This window comes from Gorilla gorilla, chromosome 11, assembly GCF_029281585.2.
Source record: "Gorilla gorilla gorilla isolate KB3781 chromosome 11, NHGRI_mGorGor1-v2.1_pri, whole genome shotgun sequence".
Lineage (NCBI taxonomy): Eukaryota > Metazoa > Chordata > Mammalia > Primates > Hominidae > Gorilla > Gorilla gorilla.
In genome coordinates, this window is record NC_073235.2 from 39,682,848 (window position 1) to 39,698,056 (window position 15,209).

General features: G+C 40.9%; 1 protein-coding gene across 1 annotated transcript in view; it reads left to right on the forward strand.

The window, feature by feature from the left end:
• THSD7B (thrombospondin type 1 domain containing 7B) overlaps positions 1 to 15,209 on the forward strand; it is a 913,367-nt gene that overhangs the window by 393,724 nt on the left and 504,434 nt on the right. The window contains exon 6 of the mRNA XM_019021646.4: positions 4,803 to 4,958. Within this exon, the coding sequence (XP_018877191.3) occupies positions 4,803 to 4,958 (156 nt within the window). The remainder of the gene's footprint in view (positions 1 to 4,802; positions 4,959 to 15,209) is intronic.

A 15,209-nucleotide genomic window follows, 5' to 3' on the forward strand; every position in this document is an offset into this window, starting at 1 on the left:
TATAGAAATAAATTTGTTTCAGGCAGTAGTTTCAGAGAAAGGAGTGCAGGTGAATAGAAAAGCAGCAGTTCTTACTACAAACATCGTGGCTGGAGTTTGGCCAAAGAGAACTGAAGACTCACTAGACAGTAAATTGCATAGATCACCCAACTTTAGGTGACCCAGGAAATGCCTTCACTCCACCCACTTCCTGGGATAAATGTATTTCAATATGAACAGCCACAAATTTTTAAAAAGTATGATAGTCCTTTGAACTGGAGCAAATTTTGGTCTCACTGCCTCCTTGATGGGGACCATTTGGGAAAAGACTGGAGTTTTGCAGTAGCAGTGAAGGAGGGGAAGGATTTGGATTTTATTTAAAGGTATAAAGGGTTTGAAGTGTTAAATTTATTTAAAGATTCTTGGGTCTGTCATGTCACGTGTTGCCTCCAGTTCTGGTCACTGTGATTCATAAACAAAATATCCTTGGTAGAAATGACCACATCTGCGCTATCTGATGTTTTCATTCTATGGAAGGAAAACCAAGAAGGATAGACAGAGATGAGTTGGCCACTTGGGTAGAGGCTTAGCTCTTGCTTTGCTCTGTGCTTGCTGAATGAACTTGGAGAAACCACCCAAAGTCTTGGGAGCTTAGTTTTTCAGTAAAATTGATGAATTAAACTAAATCAGCTCTGAAGCTCCCTCTAGCTCTGAAAGTCCTGTTGACTGTTGGAGCATAGAAATATCCTGTGTTTTTACTCTTCTCTGGAAGATATGACTTGCTAAGTGGTCTGAAGCTGGTAAGTTCTTTGTGACTTACTCATGATTTATTTCTAGAACAAATTTAGCCTGGGGTGGGCTTAGTGGGTCTGTGATAGAGACAGGCTGACCCAAGCACATTGATTCAGTGTCTAAATGAAGCATCTTAGACTTGTCACCAGACACTGGAATAATTTATTAATATGGATTACGATTCACTGTCCATCAAAACAGCAGGTGCTGAAGAGACGTGACTACTTTGATAAATGGTCTCTCTCCTACCCCTGGTCCTCCAATATGTCACTTAATAGTCCCTGGGGAAATCCCTCCCTGTTCTTTTCCAGCAAACCATGTCCTTCTCTAATTTCAAATCTGAGGGTACCATTAGTTCTAATGTTCAACACTCAACTAATTGACAGTTAAGTATTTATCAAAGGGGACTCAGGGGACTTAACCTCACAACCCCCGTAATCCTCAACAGGCCTCCAGAAATAAGCCACATAAGCATAATATCTGTGTAGACACAGTGTCCTTGACAAATGCAGCTTCAGAACGTATTTCCCAGGCTTTTTCCAGCTGCACTGCCAACCATAAGCCCTTCCCGCACAGACATGCTGGGAGCTTCAGATACACTGTAGTGCTTGCCTACTGTGTGCCTGAGAGTTGCTCCGGTTGATTGAGTGCTTTGAACTGCAGGGCCCAACATCAAGTACAGAGGTTGTGGCAGCAGCTGTCAGCTGGGTCTTGGGGCTGAGGGGCTTAGAGTATCTTCTTAGTAATGAGAGAGACAGTCATGGCAAGGAAAGACGGCAGTAATACAGCTTTCCAGTCTTATTAGGATTTGTGGACCCATATACAATTAATATGAATTCTTGCTGTAATATGGACCCTATGAAGACAGAAACCTGGTATGTTTTACTCACCATTGTAGCTTTAGCACCTAACACTGTGTTAACAAGTAGTGTGATGCAGGTCCACTGTGCACTGGTTACCAACTTGTCTGAGTCCAGTGGGAGCAAATACACTCATATGCAACAAGTTATATGAAGCAGATTTATTACTCACAGATAGGCAGCAAGGGACAACAGACGCCTACGATTCATTGTGAGCTGGTGCCCCACGGTACAGAAAGCTGCCCATGGGGTCTCCACTGTGCATATCCCACTTGCACTGCAGATGAGGGACACTGAAAAGTGGCCCATCTTGGGTTTTATACCTTGGGGGATTCCTGACATGCTGGGCTAAAAATGTTGAAGGACATCTTGTTCTTATGGGGGACTGGAGCAAAGCCGGGGCTGTTTTGGCTAGCTTCCCCCTTATCTCTGGATGTTGCATTTTCAGCTCATTCTACAGTTATTTTTGGGAGCTACACACAACAAAGAGGGAAAACTGTATCAGTCCAAGGCCACCCAGAGAAGTGTCCCATGCAACCTATATTAACCTATTCTTAATATAGGTTGAATGACAAATACCGAGGTCATATGGGGCTGTGGTTAAGAAGACAAACTCAGACCCAGATGCCTAGATCCCATTCCCAGGTCCACTGCTCGCTAGCTGGGAATGTGAATAAGTGAACATTTCTGTGCCTCAGTTTCCTTATTTTAAAACTAGAGAGAATAATAACATATATCTCAAAGGGAAGTTATGCAGATTAAATGAATTAATGTTGATAAGTGGGTTATAACTAGTGCCTAGCATGCATTTTAAATGCTTATTAAACATCAGCTTACATGGCCCACTTTCTTTTCCATCATTACCAAGGTTTTGTTTTTGGAACTAAAGTTTGAGTTTGTGAGAACACATGCTAACATGTATGAGACCAGATTGAAATACACTTCTGCCTTAAGCCATCCAGCTATGCAGATTTCTATTTATACAATGCTCTGGCACATCTCTTTCATCAGCTCTGTTAATACACTGCTTGATTTACCCTTTTAGACTGAGAGCTCCTTGTAACCAGACACTACTCAAGAGTGCCTGATTTAGATGGATGCTCAGTGGTTTGAAATGAATGCATGATTTACTCAATGAATGACTGTCTTGTGTGTGTCTTGATTTCCTCAACCCTGGGGATGAATCACAAACCCCTTCCCCATCTCTTGGGTTCCCCTTTACCCACAGTTCATCAGTCTCATCTGTGCATCCCCAGTTCCGGTCACACCAGCTTCTCATCCTATTGTTCCCATTTCAAGCACAATCTTTGTTTGATTGCCACCTCTTCTCAGCCTCCCTGGGCAATCCCTTTACATTCCCCTAATACCTGTTCTCTCTTCCTTTCTCTGTCCCCTCCACATGGCTTGCAAACTGTAACATTTACATTGGCAATCTTGCTTTGTACTTGCCCTTTATTTTAAGTCATATCAAATCCTTTTGGTAAACTGGAAAAGAATTAATTGCAAATAAAACATTATTATTTTGTTTCATAGCCTCTCTTTTCCTTTCACCCTCATAAGCAGCTCAGGTTGCCTCATTGTTCATTAGAAATACTTTTTCCCCATGGGTTGCAACTTTGTCATGATAGTATTTTTTTATTTTGCTGCTATTTTGGTGTTCGAAGTTCTGCTGGTCAGTGCTGAAATTTATTTTCACTCTTACCAGATTTGACTCTTACACATGTGTTAAGGCTAAGACAGAAAGTAGATGGTGTGATTTACAACTCACTCCTCTTACTGCAGTGTCCACCTTGGAAGCATTTCTAGTGTGCTCAACTGAATAGAAATGACATATCAGAAATATTTAGACAATAGTACAAACTAGTGTGTAAAATAACATTTTTGGAACTTTAACCATTTGTTAAAAAAAACTCTAGATTGCTTCAAAGCCTTCCTAGTTTAGGGTCTCTCTGTGCAAGAGTAATTACTTAATGCATTTGTCTGTTCCTTTAGAGTGTCATCTCCAAGTATTACTATCCTAGCTCCTATAAAATTACAGTCTTCACAAGGATTGGGATCTTATCTTCTCCTTCTTCTGTGTATTCTCATGGTGCCTAGAAAGAGTCTCCTGGCCAGGCATGGTGGCTCACGTGTGTAATCCCAGCACTTTGGGAGGCTGATGGAGGCAGATTGCTTGAGCCCAGGAGTCTCAGAACAGCCTAGGGAACATAGGGAGACCTTCTCTCTAAAAAAAGCAATAGAAAAAATTAGCCGATCATGGTGACATTGCACCAGTGGTCCCAGCTACTCAGGAGGCTGAGGTAGGAAGATGGATTAAGTCGATGCTACAGTGAGCTATGATGGTACCACTGCACTCCAGCCTGGGTGACAGGGTGAAACCCTGTCTCAAAAAAAAAATTAATTAATTAATTAAATTTAAAAGAGCAAAAAATAAAAAGAAAAAAATAAAGCATCTGCATACAGGGGACACATGGTGAACACTGTTGTTGGAAAGATGGTTGCTGCAACCTGAAGTGACCTCCATGTGGGCCCACTCTGGGTGCAGGTGCACACCAGGAAGAGACGGAAGCTACTAGTCATTTTCCAAGAGGACATTTGGGCCTCTGTGTAGCCTCACAAATGAAACTGATTTCCAAGGGCCAGTTCTGCAGTCACAGATTCTGAATTTTCTTCTTATCCTAAGAACCATTTTTCTTGTGTATCTTCGCCAGCTCCCCCGCTCAGGGGAGTTGCAGCAGTAGATTGGTTATGCTAAACACTCCACCTGAGGGCTTCGATCTGGATTTTTTTCACAGTGACCTAGTCATTTATATAATTGAGATAGACTCATCTTGAAACTTCACAAAGCCATTTAATTTTTTGAAAAGTCATAACTCTAGATAATTTGTATCTATGATATTTCCAGTTCTCTCTTAGATTCCCAGGGAATACCCTGCAAAGCAGGAATTTCAAGCGCATGCACTTTGCCTCTGTCTTCTTTGCCTTTTCTCAACCAAAATACTAGTCATGTGAAGCTAAACAACACATATTAGAAAGTGTTGATGTTTTCTTTGCATATGTTCTTTTTAACTATAATGTTTTATTTGCAAGACAGGCATGCAAATAAAGGCAGAAGCAATGCTAAGAATGTCCAGAGAATGTGACATGATCCGTTATCTTTTTGTCCCTCAGTCTCTAGACCTGTGGAAAAGACATTATGTGTGGGACCCGCCCCGTTGCCCTCTCAGCTCTGCAATATCCCTTGCTCTATGGACTGCATAGTATCTTCCTGGTCAGCCTGGGGCATGTGCATCCATGAAAACTGTCATGATCCTCAGGGGAAAAAAGGTGAGTGCCTTGTTTGCATGCGCTTCATTTGCTGTCAGCGTACAAACATTTATTCTGGTAGCTAAGTCACTGATTAAGCCTGCTTAAGACAATATTTGTTTGTAAAATTTAGATAACCAGCTCAAGCCTAACGGTATTCAGGTTTAGGGAGGCAACTGGGACATTTCTTTGGAGTGCACAATCTCACCTTGATTTACCTTCAGTTAGACTCATAGCTGACTACTACTCTATTTGGTATAACTTCATCTTTTGTTTTGTTTTGTTTTCCAAGATGAGGTCTTGCTCTGTCACCCAGGCTGGAGTGCAAAGGCACGATCTTGGCTCACTGCAATCTCTGCCTCCTGGGTTCAAACAATTCTCCGGACTCAGCCTCCCAAGTAGCTGGGATTACAGGTGCTTGCCACCAAGCCCTGCTAATTTTTGTATTTTTAGTAGAGATGGGGTTTCACCATGTTTTCCAGGCTGGTCTCGAACTCCTGACCTCGTGATGTGCCCACGTCAGTCTCCTAAAGTGCTGGGATTACAGGCGTGAGCCACCGTGCCTGGCCACTTCATGTTTTTTATATATAATGGTTATATGGGAGAAATTGGACATGATTTCCACACTCACATCTGAAAAGAACTGTTTTGCAAATCTATATATTTCTTTTCAGATTTCCACATTTAACATTTGATGTTATATTTTAGATTTTTGCAAGGGTCATTATGTATATTGTTTAGTTTCTGATATTGATCTTGGGCTTAAGGAAAAATCTTCAACCTTTATATTCTTGTTTATTTTTGTGGGCCTGTATGGTCTAGTTTTCTTCAGTTTGTAATCAAAATACACGTCTTCATCTTCAAAAGTTCATTCCTGGTGATATCTTGCCTTCTCTTTCATTGACCCTTTAGTTTCTATTGATACTGTGTTCACTTAAATGACAGTACTAAAAAAAAATATTTCCTTTACCAAGAGAAATGAGATCCAAGGACATTCCAGAAATTAGGTTCTAGTTATTACATGCGAAGCAAGAATCCATGGCCAAACACTTGATGCTAGCATGCTTGCGTACCTAGCACCCTGCTCACTGCTTACTGCTACATTCACTTGAAAACCCACATTTCAGTAATTCCTAGAGTGCTCATATACACACATGTGCACACCCAGACTCACTTACCCCTGTTCCTGGGCTTTTCCTTTCATTCTGACTCTTGTTCTGAGGTAGAAAGGAAGATGTGTATTGGCTTTCAGGCAGGAGAAAGCTACCTTTCACTCTTTTATCAAACCCTAGAAATCTGGATGTCAAAGAAGCCTGGAGAGGGCCTTGGGCAATTCTCTTATTCGACATGTAACCAGAATGTCCCCCACGCCTCTGCAGCTTGTGGACACAAATAAGTTTCCATTTATACTAATACCTATAGTTTGCAGTCTTATGATCTACACATATATAGTCAGTTGCATGTAGTTGTATACGAGATTCTTCAGGGTGATTTACATATTTTTAGAACAGTCATCTTATGTTTAGCCTGTGCTGCTCCTGTTTAGGTCACTGTCCAGAAAATCATGTGAGGTTGGACCAAGGCTCCTCCAGTCACTGTGGCTGTGGCATCACTTTGCTGCATGAAGTGCTGCCTTCATCTGCTTTCAAAGCTGTAGAACCACACCAGACCAAGTAGATCTGGGAGACTCTCGGTTATATTACTTGGGAGACTAATGGTTATAGGTGACAGAAACCCAACTGATAACCAACTTAAGTCAAAAGAAGAGACTGGTTTGAGCTCATGTAGCTGAAATGAGAAGAGAGGATAGGGCTGCATCCAAGAGTATAAACAGGCCAATGGGTCTCCGTCTTGTTTTCTAATTCTTTCTTTACCTTTACATTTCTCTCTCTCTCCATCTCTTGTGTCTGCTTTTCTCTATATTAGGTTCAATTTAAGGTAGTACATAAAGCAGAAAGAAATGTCTTTTCCATTGGTCCCCGGAAGAGTCCTGGAGTTGAATCTCATTGGCTCTTTTATGTCATGTCCTCATTCCTGAACCAACTACTCTGACTGGAGGATGTGGGGTTTACATGTTCAAATCCTGGACATGTGGCCACCACTGGGATCAGGAGAGGGACAGTTCCCTTCAAACTTCACAGACAGAGAATGGGGAAATGTGACTCCCTCAGAAAAAAATGAGGTACTGGTACTGCAGGCAGGTAGAAGCAGTTCTGAGGGTCAGATTTTATAGGTGCTTGTTAAATAGATGTTTACTAAATGCTTTCTCCCCTTCTTTCTGGGCCATGGATTCTCTATGGCAATTCAGAGAATGCTTTTGCCTGCTTTCTTTCTTTTTCTTTCCTTTCTTTCCTTCCTTCCTCCCTCCCTCCCTTCCTTCCTTTCTTCCTCCCTTTCCGTTTTCCTTTCACTTTCCATTTCCCTTTCCCCTTCTTTTGAGTTTCACTCTTGTTGCCCAGGCTGGAGTACAATGGCGTGATCTTGGCTCACCACAACCTCTGCCTCCTGGGTTCAAGCAATTCTCCTCCCTCAGCCTCCCGAGTAGCTGGGATTGCAGGCATCCGCCACCATGTCTGGTTAATTTTTGTGTTTTTAGTAGAGACGGGGTTTCTCCATGTTGATCAGGCTGGTTGCCCTAATTCTGTGTTGTGTTTTTTTGTCCCTTGAGCTCCAATTTTCACAAAACTCCTGTTAAAAACTGCCTCCTTGAACTTTCAGTTTTATTTTTCTAGATAATTCAGAACTGGCCCATGGAACTTCAGACCCCCTCCCTTGGCCCCATTCCGCCAAGTAACATTTTTTGCCAAACTTTATCCTCATTGGCCTCTATTTCTCTATAGTAAAAGTCAACCTGTGCAGATATACCATGGTCCATCATTCATAAGACACCACTTGCTGTACGTTGAATGGTATGCCCCCCAAAAGATGTGTTCAAATCCCAACCCTGGTACATATGAGTAGGATGTTATTTGGAAATAGGATTATTTCAGAAGTAATGAAGTTAAGATTAGGTCATACTGGATTAAGGTAGGCTCTATTCCAGTGACTGGTGTTCTTGCAAGAAGAGGAAAATTTGGGCATAGTGACATACACAGAGAGGAGAGTGCCATGTGAGGATATTGAGACACAGAAGAGGAGAGGCCACATGAAGATGAAGGCAGACATTGGGAGTAATGTGTTCCAAGCCAAGGAGCACCGTGGAGAACCACAACCACCAGAAGCTAGGAGAGAGGCATGGCACAGATTCTTCTGTAAAGCCTCCAGAGGGAGCATGTGGAGCATGGCCCTGCTGACACCTTGATTTCAGGTTTCCAGCCTGCAGAACTGTGAAGACGAGACATTTCTATTGACTTAAGCTACCCAATTTCCAGTACTTAGTTATGACAGCTCTAGAAACTAATACACTGCCCAACTTTGAATCAGCATTTAGGCTCAACAAGGATACAGCACTTCACAAAATGACAACACCAAAGTGTCAAGAAGTAAGGTAATTTGTCTAAAGTCCCATGGTGATTTAATGATGGCCATGTTGGCAGTAAGGATCTGGTTTCCTGTCTCTTTAGTCCAGTGTCCCTCCAAACCCTAAGCTTCCTTAGTTGATTTTCTCCATCAGCCTAAAGAAGTTTGGATCAAAGTACAAGCTCAGTTCTGAGAAGAGAAGCCATCTGCCCATCATGCACCACATTGGTCAGTGTGAGCCATTATGCCTAAGAGCAAATCATTGAGCAGATGCAGAAGACAAGGTATGGGGCATGGGATGTATCTAGGGCCAGTACGTTGTCATTGGATGAAGGGGGAAAAGAGACTGCAGTTGTGGGAGGGCAGGAGGTTGTGCTGAGAGTAGCTTAAGAGCACTAGATAAACAGAGGTGGGGAGCATTTTGCCCCAATCAATACTTTTTTCAAAGGGAGATTCAGCCTTTGAAAAGGGCTTAAGGCATCATCACTGGCCATCAGAGAAATGCAAATCAAAACCACAATGAGATACCATCTCACACCAGTTAGAATGGCAATCATTAAAAAGTCAGGAAACAACAGGTGCTGGAGAGGATGTGGAGAAATAGGAACACTTTTACACTGTTGGTGGGACTGTAAACTAGTTCAACCATTGTGGAAGACACTGTGGCAATTCCTCAAGGATCTAGAGCTAGAAATACCATTTGACCCAGCCATCCCATTACTGGGTATATACCCAAAGGATTATAAATCATACTGCTATAAAGACCCATGCACACATATGTTTATTGTGGCACTACTCACAATAGCAAAGACTTGGAACCAACCCAAATGTCCAACAATGATAGACTGGATTAAGAAAATGTGGCACATATACACCATAGAATACTATGCAGCCATAAAAAAGGGTGAATTCATATCCTTTGTAGGGACATGGATGAAGCTGGAAACCATCATTCTCAGCAAACTATCGCAGGGACAAAAAACCAAACACCGCATATTCTCACTCATAGGTGGGAATTGAACAATGAGAACACTTGGACACAGGAAGGGGAACATCACACACCGGGGCCTGTCGTGGGGTGGGGGAGAGGGGAGGAATGGCATTAGGAGATATACCTAATGTAAATGACGAGTTAATGGGTGCAGCCCACCAACATGTCACATGTATACATATGTAACAAACCTGCACGTTGTGCACATGTACCCTAGAACTTAAAGTATAATAATAAAAAAAAAAAGAAAGAAAAGTGCTGAAGGAGAGGATGGAGGCAGTAGAACCTCTCACCTGAAGGTGGTACTGTCCCCACAGCCTCCTGCAGAGTTTAGGGACATGTTGGGATTGATGAGAATTAGCCATTTTTTAATAGAACCCATTCTGTGGCTGAATGGCTGCCTCCTGAACTGTAGTCACTGACAGGAGGGATGGTAAGCCCTGATGATTGTTATTCAGGTCTAGGAGTTTGGTATTTTATAAATGCTCCCCTAGAGAAGAGATAATTTTGGTTTGTAAGATCTTGTTAAAACCTGCCAGGACCACCTGCCTATATTCCCTCTTGGGAAGAATGAAGAATAGAGTTTTCCCTCTAGGGAAATGATTCTGTTCCTTCAAGGTATCCAAGCATGTTATGATGACAGCAAGTAGTCTTGTTATTTCTACTGACTTGTGTGTATTAGGTCTGAGATCCCCCTCAGTCTTGGTGTCTGTCCCATGATTCTACTGTGGGTAGAATCATGGGAGTTCTGCCAGGATCACTGACTGGTACAAACTAAAGATACTTCAGAATTCTACAGAAGCTGGGGTACACAGGCTAATGCATTAAACATTGCAAAACTCTGGGATATAAGCGGGAGTGTTTAGCTTCACATCTTAATTCTCTACTCTAAAATGCAGTGATTCCACTAGCAGAAATCTAGGATATTTATACTTTCCTAGATATTTCATACTCTTAAAAAATACACACACACACACACACACACACACACACGTGCATGCACACACATACACACAGAAAGATGGAGTATTTAAGAGAAAAGCAAGCAAACAACAGCAAAAAAAAATGAATGTGGAAAGTAGGAGAGAAAATCATTTTTCTCCTCTCTAGGCTTTCCTAGTCATCGTGTTATTGCTCTGGTACATTTCCTTTGTTCACATTAAGAAAAAAAGTAGAAAGGAATGGGAAAGTAGGAAATGTTTTATTGCCGAATAGAAGAAATTAGTTACTATAGAAATTATCTTTACATGACTTTTATTCTTAATCAGAAATCCTTCCATTAGGAATCATCAAAGGCTTCTGGCTGTTGGTTATTCAGAGTACATTAGAAAATCAGCCAGTGTTCACAGCCTTCACACCCTTCCATCGCGTCATGACAGGCAGACAAGGGAACCATGATCGGCAGGTTGGTGCTTGTCAAGTAAAGCTAGGATGCCTTTCAGAGGAATTTAAATTGGGTCAGGTTTTATCATTTATTGCTTTCTCTTTGATACACTCCCAGAGTGTTATAATTAGAGATATACGAAACAGAATTAGCCTGAAAAAATAAATACTCTTAGACAAACTCTACACATAGATGTGATACATTTTAAAATTTTTTCTTGATATATAGACACACATTTATATGACATCCTTATCCTTTTCAGACATATACTAGAAAGGCAGAATTGCCCACTGAAGTTGTTCTAAAGAAGAATTTGCTGGAGGCTCCCTGTAGAGTGTTACAACAGCCAGCTGCTTAGGTGGAAGGACTTCAGGGATTCCTTCCCTCAATGAGAGCACCCAAGTCCTTAAAAATTCCCAAAGGACAAGATACTTTGAAACTGAGAAGCCATGACTCTTTTTTGGAGACAGTCTTTTATGCTCTTAAACAAATTAGATAACATGCTAAAGTTGGAAAATACTGACATGTTTTAGATGTTACATACCAAAAATGGGGGATATTTCCATTTTCCATCTTTGTCTGCTAGATAGGCTTTCCCTTGAATGAGAAGTCTATAAAATCATTTTGCTTTCCCATAGATAGGAAATGCTAAGAGATAGTTGTTTCTTTTTTCTGTGTCTATGTGTTTGGGGTGGGTGGGGCGTTCTGTTAACTTCTCATTCTAAGCTGTGGGAGTTCTCATGCTGACATCACCCTATCAGTGTGTCTTCTTAGTTTCTGGATTTACACCAGGCTGTGGACTAATAATGATACTATAAAATACTACCCCTGCAGGATGGTGGTTGATTTCTAAAGGGTTAGGATCGAAGCTTCAATATGCTCAGATTCTTTCACTCAGAGTTGTTACCCAAAGTTCAGGGCCGCCAGAGAGGAAGAGCAAATGGAGTGCTTAAGACAGAATAAGCTTCTGTCCTGTTTGTTTAACCTGCTAGACTTTCTTTTTTATAATTTTTATTTTATTTTATTTATTTATTTATTTATTTATTTATTTATTTATTTATTTATTTTCTGAGACAGAGTCTCACTCTGTCGCCCAGGCTGGAGTGCAGTGGCGCGATCTCGTCTCACTGCAACCTCCACCTCCCGGGTTCAAGCAGTTCTGTCTCAGCCTCCTGAGTAGCTGGGATTACAGGCACGTGCCACCCTGCCTAGCTAATTTTTTTTGTATTTTTAGTAGAGATGGAGTTTTACCATATTGGCCAGGCTGGAACCTGCTGGACTTTCTTCACCCCTGTCCTAATGGAGTCGGTGTTGAGACATAGCATCGCCTGTGGATAGCTCATGTGTACACTTCTGATCCACTAACTCATGCAGAAATACAGCCCTCAGATCTGGATATACCCTCCGGAGCCTCTTTTAATTCTTCCATGGCTTCAATTAAAAAACACTGACCCCTTTTCTGCCATCTGCTCGTCTTCCCTTTTCTCTCCCCAACCCACTGCCCATTCTTTTCTAATTATCTCCTGTAGAATTATACACTAAATATTAATTCTTGGAGTCATAGAAAAAAATAAACCCTGCAGATACTAGTTTCACTAAAGGTGAATTGAATCTGTGGTCAGGAAATGTTGATTATGGCTCTCCCCTGCTGCGCAGTGTCTAAAATTCCACTGTCCAATCTACTCACCTTTAGTACCTTCAACTAAACCACAGTGCCTTTCAGGTTCACTTTATAAAGTGTGGCGAAAACACAATATCCACAGGAGCTGACTTTAATCTTTTCTTGTGAGGAGGCAATGACTCTGAAAGACTTCTGCTGATTTTCACACCCATCCATTTAATCAGTAATAATGCACCTTTGGAGAAGTAATAAAGTGGCATCTTAGTTTTCACACATGCAAAATGGGAATAGTAACTTATAACATAGTTTTGAGGCTTTATTCATTTAGAGTAATAAAGTTACTGCCCCAGTCTTGGTAAAGGATGGATGTTAGTTTATGCATGTGCCTTTTTCCCTTGTTGGGTTTTAACGCTTTAAGAAGAATACACATTTCTGGTTCCTCCTGTGGCTTCCCATAGTACAGGAAAGTGATGTTCAAATGACAGTTAATATTTATAGAATAATATCATCTGATTAATATGAAACTCAATAAATGAAGGTGATTGGTTGGCTGGCCCCCAACCACTATGGACTTGGCAATTGTATATCTTTCAGAACAGAAGTACCTGGGAGACGCCTGATGTCTATTGCAGGCATGAACAGCGATGTGTGATTAAAGTTAAGTGCTAGCAAGAGAATCCAGGGTTTTTGTTTTATGCTGAGCTTGTGCTGTGATTTGATCCTAGTTAGAGGCAGGACAAGGGCAGCACAAATGAAAGACTGAAGGAATTTATTGACTGAGGAGATGTAATCTATAGATTTATGGCAAGATGGATGCAACTTGATTTATGGAGGAAAACTGAACATGCCCCTCAATGGCATTAAGCTCCAAATAATATGACACCCAGAATCCTTCATAAAGACTTCTAAGTTTCTGTGCTCAAGTCTGGGCTGGTTGTCAAACAGTGTAAATCATGGCGACTCATGCCATGTCTTGCTCAAAGATAAAATCAAAACAAGCAAAAATATAAGACAATAAATAAACAGCATGCAGATGTTACATATAAGAATAGAGGTCATTTGAGTTTTGTGGCAGTGAGAGCTCGTAGGTCATTGTAGTTTGATGCTCGTCAAGTGAAGTTTAGAGTCGTGTATGCATCTCCTTTCAAGGTGACTTAGGAAGGAAGCTGAGCCCTTCTGTAGATTTTATTTGGCTAGTTAATGATATAGACATGGAGGTATGGAGGTATAAAGCACGGCAGAAGCCATTATTATTTTTTTTTAACCGCTCTGATCTTAACCATGTCAATGCCATGAGAATATAGCCTCTGACTGGCTGAATGATTTCTTCCCAAGGTAGCTAATCCTTAAAGAGACTAGGAGTCTCTTTTAAAGGGAGGTTCTGGGTTATCTTAGGAAAAAAAAAAAAAAAAAAAAAAAAAACTCAAATAAAGCACTTAAAAATCCTTACCTAAAATTCTTGCCCAGCCCTGTACTTTGCTAAAATACTTAGTATTTTAGGTAAGGATTTTTAAGTGCTTTATTTGAGGGTTTTTTTTTTTTCTCAATCTAAGATAACCCAGAACCTCTCTGTAGCTTTTTCTTGTGTCTCAAAACCACATGTTCATTGTGTTCTAGCCTCCTTGGCTGTGCTATTTAAGAGAGGTTGGTCTTTCTCCAACTATACCTTGAGGTGTGTAACTTTTTCATGAGAGAGATGTTACCTCTCATGCTCCCTAACTTGTCCTTCTCCCCTCCCCTTGTGGGAAGAGTGGTGGGATATGCAGCTTTCACTCTGGGAATTGAATGTTCTCTGTGCTATCAAACTCTCTCATTTTCTTTACTTACTCCGAGGAATAAATGAATAACAATTTCTTAAAATGTTATTCATGCAAAACTGTTGGTTTTGTTAAAAGAAAAAGGAATTAAAGGAATCTGTTGATTGAATTTGGAATAGAAACGATGGAAGGTATGAGATCCACAAAAGGTAGACCTAGCCTTTAGAAGTGGTATATCATGGGGGCCAGAGATTGAAAATTTAGACTAAAGGGTTCAATCTGGTTCTCAGTCCTTCTTTATTAGGTCACTTTGTTTTTTAAAAATTGTGCATTAGTTTTTATCATTTAAAAATAGAGGGATTTCTGGTTTCTTAGACAAAATGGAAGGATCTGTTAACAGAGGGTTCATGATCTCTAAGGCCAAGAGTCAACGGAAGCTGAATAGTAGTCAGGCATTTTAGATCAGGCCCATTAACCCAAACACTCGCTGCAGTCTCATGGTTGACCCATTTGCCTCGATGTGTACCTGCTTGACTCCTGTGGATTTGCATCTGTGACTCTCTGGGCCCATAGCATGTAAAATACATCTATGTTCTTATTACAGTCTCTGGCTGGGACTTTGAGGCCCTAGTCCCACAGTACACTTTTTTTAAACATAATAACAATCATGTACCCATGTCTAGCCTGGGTGGAAAGTGAACTCCAAAGAGATATTGTCTTGATGAGGCAGACTGATGTGTAAATCTCAGTGACATGATGCAGATAAATCTCGGAGCAGGAAGTTGTGAATGGTCAGGCGCCAAGGAGATGCCAAAGAGGTGATGTATTTTAACCGAATGCAGCGTAACAAGAATGTCAAAATCAACAGCAAAAAGAAAATGTGGATTAATCTATATTTAGATCATTTCTGAGTCTCCATTTATTTTTACTGGTTTATTGATACCATAGGACTTATGCTACTTATTATTCCATTGAATTATGTCTGACTTCTCCAACTCCTAGGTTGTAAACTCTTGGAAGACAGATTTCCTCCTTTTATTCTTTCCCATTCTCTTTTTTT